General features: G+C 41.4%; 1 protein-coding gene across 3 annotated transcripts; it reads left to right on the top strand.

Moving 5' to 3' along the window:
- The first annotated feature begins 4,133 nt into the window (after nucleotides 1-4,133).
- On the top strand, nucleotides 4,134-8,955 carry LOC134480020 (disks large homolog 5-like). 3 transcript variants are annotated; one of them, NM_001430141.1, is given in 5 exon segments: nucleotides 4,134-4,332; nucleotides 5,366-5,534; nucleotides 6,749-6,898; nucleotides 7,534-7,720; nucleotides 8,668-8,955. In NM_001430141.1, coding segments are annotated over 5 exon segments (648 nt in total). In that variant the 5' UTR covers nucleotides 4,134-4,205; the 3' UTR covers nucleotides 8,683-8,955.
- Nucleotides 8,956-9,406: the final 451 nt, after the last annotated feature.

Genomic DNA, 9,406 nt, shown 5'->3' with positions numbered 1-9,406 from the left:
CCGCACACAAGGTGCAATTTTCAACCCGTTGGGTCCAACTACTTCCTGGGGCAATCACATAGAGACATACTTTATAAAGGATATTTACATCACCATTCAAAAGAGTAGTAACCTAACTTTATGACTTAGCAACGATATAATTTTTATAGTTGGGGGTTGGTTACCATAAGGTGAAAAACTGTATTCCTTGAGATGCTTTTGGTCATGGTATTTTTTTGCAGTAACAGAAATGTGACTGATATGTAAACTATGTAAACTGGTAACAGCATTAGTGGACTTGTTTTGTGAGGAAACTCTTTTTTTTTTTTTTTTGGTGGACAGTGTAAGACTTTGGATAGGGAGAATTTTGAAATATTTAAGCAGATCATAACAAACCCATTAGTTTGCCACATGGGTGACATAAGTATTGTGAGTAGTGTGCAAAATAGAGCCTCTCTGATGAGACTTGAAAGGATGGAGGAATTCTATTGGTGACTGGCTTAGAGGCAATTAGCAATATTTTGGCAAATAATCTATATCCTTTCGGCCTGTATACTAACAAGATACCTGAATCTAAATAAAAAAGTAACAGACCAATAGTTTTGAGCAAATTCAAAGGTAGATAATGTGTGACCTTCCTCAAAAGGTGTGAATGTGTGTTCATATTTTCAATTGTTAATGTAGCCAGGACTTCAGTTAATCCCTCCACATTCAGTACCTGGAAGCATTTGAAAGTGCAAGATCTCACAGGATTTGGAAAATATCCCAATTATCGTAAGGTCCCCAAACTTGTTGTCACCCCACAAAGATATGGATACAACTTTAATGAACATGACACCCAAACTCTCAAAGGAAGGATGGGTGGCTGCTTATTTGTCAGCAGTGGGTCATAGATGTTCATTGTCATTCAGGGGGTTGGTTGCAATTTTTACTGGTCATGGTCAGTGAGGAAACAGTAAAGGAGATTAGAATCAGGGATATCTTTCTTACTTGCTCTTTCTCTCCTCAAACCTTTTTCTCTGCTATCTATGGTTTTGGAAGCAGTAGAAAGGGGCTAACATGACAAAAAGCATAGATTATTCAATCTTTGAAGCAACACCAAGTGCCAAATACTTTAGGATGACATGGAATTTGAATGATGATAGAATTTCATATTATACTTGAATAAGTGATTAAACTCTTGTTTAAGGTATAAGTATATGCATCTTATTCACAATACGGTATAAAATTCTAATTGTATAAAATTACTACTGTACACTGCCATGGATAATTAAGGAATGCAAATAGCACTATCCAACTATAAATACTCAGCGTTCTAGTGATGTTAGGTACTTGTTTAGTTAGGTACAGAAATAAGCTTTATTTAGCTTCTTGTATATGTATTCAAATTAAACAGTAAATCCTTTGAAAAAATTCCACATTTGTGCACTGAGATAGACTTTACATAAAAAGATGGTTCTCTAATTCTTTAGAGATCTGAAGAATCTGCCATTTCAGATGTCCTAGTAGTCAAAGCCTTTCCACAGTGGGAGAGACCTCAAGTCCGGGCAGTGTCCTCATGCTATTCTGAAGAAAATGATGGGCACTAAAGAACCCTAACTGGAGTGTCCTTCAAATGTGGCAAAGTGGTCATGGGGTGAAATACTACCCACTTACCTCCACTGCTGCCAGAAAGCTGTCCAGACTGTGGAGAAGGGGATCATGGGGAAGTCTATTGTCCCAGGCTTTGGACAGAAAGTGAGGATAGTCCTTCAAATGACCTACTTCACAGTAGTGTTGTCAGAGCCCCTGACCCATTCAATTGACACTGGATGCCACAATGACACAAGAATATTTGCTGACTGTGTGTCACGGTAGCCAACAATTTCTGTCATTTCTTTAGAATTGGAAGCTATTTTCTCTGAATTTCCTGTTTCTTCAGGCAACCTTTCTCCTTCTCAGGTCTCAGATGGAGATGATTAGATAGTTTACTCTTAACCTTTTCTTGTCATGAGACTCAGAAGAGAAAACGAGTTCACCATCACACAGGAGTGTGACAACTAGGTACCTGACAGGACCAGGGGGGACATGGGAGGTCTAGAATGAGGGGCTCGACAGACAACCCACTGGAGCATCAAAATGCCCGCCACAACCGCTCTGGCACCATAAATCCTGAGCCCCTACGGGTTTGACAACAGAGTGTGCATGGCCTGACTGCAGCCCGGGACTTTTCAAAGCTTGTATCACCCCCGAGCACTTCTGCTTGAGCAGAAAGGCAGATGCCCAGAAGCTGCTGCTATAGTAGGAGGCAGTTATGGCAGTTGGAGGTGGTGGTGGAGGAAGAGGAAGGATGAGAGAAGAGGGAGGAATTTCCCTGGAAGGACCAGAACAGACAACATTCTGACTACTCCAGAACCTCACCCAAACCCAGCCCAGCCCACAAATCCCAAGTCCACTGCCAAACCTCTCCATGCTAAGCATTCATTTCTTCATCCCCACTGTGCTCATTTTAGTTTTTTTAAACTCCTTTTTTGTTCTCTGTGAATTTCGCATCATGCAGCCCAACTCCGTTGATATCCAACATCACCTCATATCTGAAGTCCACCCTTGCATCCTTCTCCATATCAGAGAAAAAATAATCTATTTGTGGAAGTTGAAAAAAGAAAAAAAATGGCACTATGTCCACAAAAGAGGTGTAAAATTATAAAGATGAAGCACATAAACCCTTAAATTATTTAAAATTAACAAAATTGTTTTTCATTTCAGGAGAGTTGTTATGGCTAATAAGTGCAAGCTATGATAAATAGAGAATACAAAAGCTTAAAAAGTGAGAGAAAATGATTCAGGTACAAAATTTTACACTAATATAATTTAGTTCATGAAGTACCTTCTCCAATTTTGCCAAATACAAATGGACTAAATGTTGTGACAGTCATTCTTATCTGATGTATCCTATAAATTTTCTAATTTTATCTAGCTGATCAGTGTTAAAGATAAAGTTATTTTTTTGGTGTAAAAGGGGAAAGGATGAGGTGAGCTCCCTTTGTACTAAGGTGTGTCAACTTTCAATTTTTAGTTCTTTACTGGCAGAGAGCTAAGTGCTGGCAGGATTACTGTCTTGTCATTTCTACGGTCCATCATCAAGTTTGCTATTTTGTAGATGTTTGTCCTTCTCACCAGCTCAACACAAGCTGAGAGATCTCTTAGATGTTGTCTAACTGCCGATTGGACATAATAAAGATCTGAAGGCCAAGATATGCTGCAGAAAGTATGTGGGCAGAACTCCAGGCTTACAGAGGAACATAGGGTGAGGAAAGCTGAAGCTGGAGCTTCAGAATAGACATGGTAGGGAAGTGATATGGACCAAAACAGGGCATAGGGGTTAAGAGATAATCACCAGTTGGGTCTCAAAACTAGAAGAATGGGGTTAAATTTAGAGAAGATAGTGCATGCCCTGTGAAAGGCCTAAGACACAAACTGTCAGTCAGAATCTCATGGTAGAGCTTACAGAGGCCTGTGAGCAATGCTCCTTTGGTGACATTAGTAAAAAGAGGAGAACCCACAAGCAGCATGAGGGTGCCTCCATTGCTAGCTCCTACATTTCACTTTCCTTTGGCAATTGGAATCCAAACTGTTCCGAACAACATAATGATTTCAACTATTTCTCCTAAGGGATTTTGTGGCAACTGTCGAAGGCTAAGCTAACGACAAGGCTTCATGAGTGTTCCCATAACACACACCCATGTCGCAACCTAACCTACAGGCTATTTCTTGATGTGATTTCAAGCACGTGTACATAAGGAGACAGGAGAACCTTCTGACTGCTTATTCAAACTGGTATTATTTCTCAGGAATTTTTAATGGCTGATGTTGATGAGTAAGGATAATTTGACTTAAGATGAGATATTTTTGGGCAGGATTTAGAGGGAAAAATTCATTAAAATGCATAGGAATTACTCAGGTTTTTATAATCAAGCCTTGACGAAAATTTGGTCTTGCAAGCAGGAGTTGCTCAGTGGCTATGCCCTGGGAAGGTCTCCAGGAAAGGGCACCTAAGCTTATGCACTGTACAGGGAGATTATTAGCAGGGAGGCAATGTCTGTTCACCATGACATCAGAGGTCCCTTCTTGGACATTCTATTGGGTCCTAGAGAGTTCTTGGCATCCTCTGTGATGTCACCAGCGTTGTAGTAACCACCAGTGCCCTACTTTTTCTCAGTCCCTGCCTGGCAGATACACAGGAAGACATGTTTTCCCGGCTTCGCAAGAATTTTGGGAGAGTGAACGCCGATTTTGGACAGACTGGAGTGAGGGAATCTCGCCTTTCATCAAAAATAAATGATGGACAACGAAAGCTAGCCTGGGGAATGCTGAGTAAGTTCTGTGAATTGTATGCTGAGCTTTCTGTCAGAGGGAGAATAGGCTTAGGCTGACCTGTCTAGCAATAGGCCAGAACAACTGGAGTATCTGCAAAGGAATTGAATTTCCATGAAGATCACAATTCCTAAAAGTCAAGGATTTCAGAACATTAGTTTGCCCATCCCCAAATGGGGGATATGGTAAGGCCAATGCCATTATTCTGTGAACTTCTGGCCTTCACTTTTAACGTGCATATGATACGTTACATTGATATAATAACACGATCAGGAGACACTGAGTGTCCAACTTTATTGAACTTAGACAGGGCATCAATCTACTTCACTCTCATTGCTTCTTTAAATAAAGTAGATCTCTGTCTTTATTATCAGGGAGAGAATTATGCTTCTGGCCTTATGTTCTTAGAACTCCTCTGACTTATTCAAATTGGCAGAGATGGGACATCCTTAGCATTATAAATTAGAATTTGTGTGTTACAAACATTTTTTTACAGTACTAAAACTATTTGTAGCAGGTAGACCAAGATTCAGCCTGTAACCAATTGGCACTTCTGTGGCATTTGGTGTTTCAGTTAGGGGAATTGATAAGTCCGTTGACCATGACATCCCCCGCAATGCTTTTAAATTCCAAATGGTGTGGCCTAGAGTATCAGTGCAGGACATCTGAGTATCTCCAATCACTCAAATCTTTTGGAGGTTGAATTTATCATCTGACTTCTGAAAGTAAAGCGGTGAGGGTCCTGAAAGAAAGTTGTACCCTGTTAAGTTGATAACAATCCCGTAGAAGCCATCTCTGTGGTACATGGAGCATGGGTCAGCAGGCATAGGGAACACCCGGCATCTGACATCTCTTGGTCTCTATAGAGTGCTGGGAGAGTTGACTTCCACTGAGGAGGTCTCTTAGGCAACAACAAACTCTTTGTGGTGACACTGTGGTCTACACATGCTCTCCTCCTGTTTGGGGCTTGCCATGGTCTATGCACACTCATCAGTTTCCCCAAAAATGTTCACTTGTGTTCTTCTACCTACAGATGATGGGAGACTGACATCATCCCCTGGCCCTGTGGTAATCAACAAGGAGGCCAACACGGAGAACACAGAAGAACAGAGACTGATTAGACAGCTGCAGTCAGCTACTGAGGAGAGAAATGAGCTAAGAGATCTCCTGACTTATGTGACAGAGAGATACAGGAACAACAGGTATGCATTGCTCCAAACTGCCTTGTGTCATTCATGGACCTGCAGTGTCACCTACATCTTATTCTATTAAGGTGTAGGGGTCTAGAAAGCTGTGCCTCCCAAAGAACTTGTCCTAAACCTCATTTCTGATATAGAGGAGATTCAGAACCTGACCCTTGGTCAGGAGTGAGATGGGAAATGGTCTCATCTGCTGCCTCCAGCTGAAAATCTGAACTTGTGGCCTTAGTGAGGATTCAGGGATAACGTTACTGGAGCATGAGTTCCCAGTGTGCATTTGGAAAGCCCTTGACAGGTGGTAGCTTTGCAAGGTTCTAGGTGCTGTGAGTTTGGGTGTGTGCTAGGAAGGTGACTTAGTGCTGGACTCTTGTTGCAGTAGCCTGAGGTGACAGATCCCAAATTGTTCATCTCAATGTTTGACTAGATGGCCAGAGACACAGGGCTTTTCCTTCTTTTTTGTTTACCTCTGAGCCAATAATGTGGCATGCATTTTTTCTGATTCTGATTGTGTTCTCCGTTTGCATATTTCGCTCCCTTTTTCATTCTCTTACTGTTTACTTTTCTTTTCCTGTGTGTGTGTCCCAGTTTCTGTGTCTCTGTGTGTACACACCTACATGCATATGCACAATTTTTATATGTTTATATTTCCCCCCACACTTGGAATCTAGGGGTCTATGTTTTTTCCTGAGTATATTCATGTATAACAATTTCATGATGATGTGAGTGCTTTGTTTTGGGAGCCCCTCTTCAACTGCACACTTCTTTGCCAATGTGGTCACATTTGTCTGTATATTTGTGCCATTTGGGCAGATTATACTTTTGTGGCGATTTATGTTCTCAACTCCATAATTGTGTGAATTGTGTGTCTCTACAATATTAATTATTTAGGATGTAGAATTCCTGTTGTCAAAACAGGAAAAATGAAATCACAGTTTTCTAGGTCTTGGATGTGGGAGAGCGGTGGCCTAGGCCCTTGTTAGCATAACTAGCTTGACTGCAGATCCAGCCCTTCTGAGTGAAGAAAGGGAACCTGGGAACCCTTTATCTCGATGCCGAGCTTATGGGGTCCTGGGCCCAGAATAACAAGTTTCTGAAGCTGAAGAAGCTTCCAATATGTAGAACTCAGAAATTGTCCTCCCAGGGCTGGGGTACTAGAAGACCCAGCCTGAGTTCATATATTCCTAAACGCAGATGTTCATTGGGTTTTACTCTCCTAGGGCCAGCCGCTACATCAGGTCAAATCCATTTTATGAAAAATTGAAGATAAAGGAGAGGGAGGTCATGTCATTACTGCACAACTTAGAGATGAGGAACATCGAGCATTGTGAGAAATTTCAGGAGCTCCAGAAGGAAATTAACTTCTATCGGTGAGCACTGGTCAGAGAGGCCATTAACTCTGCTTTGCCCACAGGTGCCATCCTTTGTTCTGACTGGAGGTCTAGCAGCTCTGGCTCCATGTCTTGTGCTCTTTAAACATCACTGTGTCCTGGGCCTTTTGGACTCAGTTTTTAGGTCCACAGGAGACTGTTACTCATACCCAGAGTGTCTAGGCATCTTCAGAAGGCTCTAGGTAGACCAGTACTTATTCAGCTCACCAAATGGCTAATAGGCTGAACTGGGCCTCTGTGGTCACACCAGGTTTAACAAAACTCAGTGTGTGGACCACATGGATAACATGACCTTCCCTTAATTCTACTGACCTCCTTTGAGGGTATTTGCCCACTATTTATTAATGTTGCCCCCATGCCTTTTGCTTCCATGGATAGATGTATATCCCCTGTTGTTGTGGAGAGAAATGAACGCTTTTTGGTACTTGGGTCACAGAAACAATTTAGTCTTCCCTGAATTGGCTGTTTGATGTTTGTGCAGCAGCCTTGTGTGTATCAAGATGTATTCTATGAAGTTTTCACTTGTATCTGGGTCCAGAGCGTGTTTGTGAGACTTGGGAGTAGGAATGGGAGGAAGAGGGTGCAGGATCTAACTATGCAGTGTGTGTTTCCAGGAACCTGCCCAGCCGGATCCATATGGACAAGATATGTATGCAGAAGAAGTTGTTCCCATTCAGAAAGGAGGGCAAAGCAGAACAGCTTGATTCTGCACCGCTGCTACAGAAATTTTTGTTTGATTTGAACAAGAAAGATAAAGACGAACAGCAGAAAACCAGCAACCTCCAGACCAAGCAACATCTGGTAGGGACAAGCAGCTGTGTCAGCCTAAAATTATCTGATTCCATTTGCCAATTTGATACATGTTTGCTTTCCCTACCACCTTAATAATGTACACTCCAACAATACAACCACCTCATGCTATGGAATGTTCATTCCTCTGTCTGTGCACGAGTATTCTGGGAAGACAACCACTTTTCAGGAACTGACTTATTAACAACTATGCTTTGGTGCTCTTTTTGAAGCTGCAGTCTGGAAATGGTGACAGATGAATAACCTATCATATTACTGCATGTCCCTGTGATAGAATGGATGCTATGTACCACTTTGAACAAGTTTTGTTCCTGTGATAAATGATATTCTGTGGTCATATGACCTCCAAGTTGGGAAGCACCTTTCAGGGATAAGAACCGAGTGCATATGGCAAATTATTCTTTGTCATTGGCTTTCATCTTGGTGACAGGTTGACTTCTCCTTTCATCCTGCAACCCAATGAGGTCTCTTCCCATTGCCCTGTTCTTGGTTTGCACTGGTTAAAGTCTGAGGCCCAGATGGGCAGCCCACATTACTGTCAGGGTTGTTGTAGACTTGCCCTGCCCACAGACACACCAGCAATGTTATCAGTTAACACATCAATGGTGACCTAAAATAGAGCTGAGTGGGTAGAAGGCAGCAAGCTGATAGCTAGCATGCAAGTCCCCAACACATCAGTTTCTGAATAACTGCCTTCCTCTCCCTGGTCTCAGGAATTGCAAAAGAGCTGGAATGGGACACACAGCAGGAAGAGAGCCTCCTGAAGAATAGGTTGCTTTCTCAGGATTCCCCTGCGGACCGCCATCCTGAATAATACCAACATTTTTTTGGATGAATACTCTCCCTCATAGTTTAATTTATTTTTTGCTAAGAAACACTAAATTTATCTTTCACTAAGCCAGTCTGACTGATTGATATCTTATTCTCTTTCTGTTTAGGATAACACCACTTGAGAGACCACTTGGGTACTGCATTGCCATTTTGCCTGCTAGAGGAGAAACAGCAATATAACTGTGCTTCTAAATGTTCACTAAGAATATGCTGTTTAGAAATATTTTTGTTATGATCTTAAATGAAGTTTTTGTTTTGTTATTTCATAGTTATATGTTCTTGTTAATATTTTTCACATCTGAAAATACTTTTATATATTTATATTAATATTCATTTTAATCATTTTTGTTTTAAATTGTATTCCTTATGAATAAAACTTGATTTGTAACTCTTGACTATTTAGACCATCTTGCTTATTCAAGTGTTCTGTTCCCTCTTGTGCTCTTAGAACTGACAGCTAATGATGGATTCTGCATGGTCGAGAGTTCCTGGGCTAAATAGTAAATTCAAAGCCACCAATGCTTACCTAGAGTGATAGTGTGTTTTGTGTGGATAATGTGTTCTTTTCTTGGATGCACATTTTATGATGTGATCACTGCCATACTTTATCCATGCGGTCATGTTTTCTGCTAATCTTTTTTTTTGAAAAATTTTTTAATTTATTTAATAATTAATAATAATTTTTTGGTTTCCGGGCAAACATCCCCCTCCCCCCTCCCCTTCCTTATGGGTGTTCCCCTCCCAACCCTTCCCCCATTGCCGTCCTCCCCCCAACAATCTAGTTCACTGGGGGTTCACTCTTAGCAGGACCCAGGGCTTCCCCTTCCACTGGTGCTCTTACTAGGA

The sequence above is a fragment of the Rattus norvegicus genome, chromosome 8 (assembly GCF_021556685.1).
Source record: "Rattus norvegicus strain SHRSP/BbbUtx chromosome 8, alternate assembly SHRSP_T2T, whole genome shotgun sequence".
Lineage (NCBI taxonomy): Eukaryota > Metazoa > Chordata > Mammalia > Rodentia > Muridae > Rattus > Rattus norvegicus.
The sequence above is the reverse complement of the archived record's forward strand: the minus strand, read 5'-3'. Positions and strand labels throughout refer to the sequence as shown.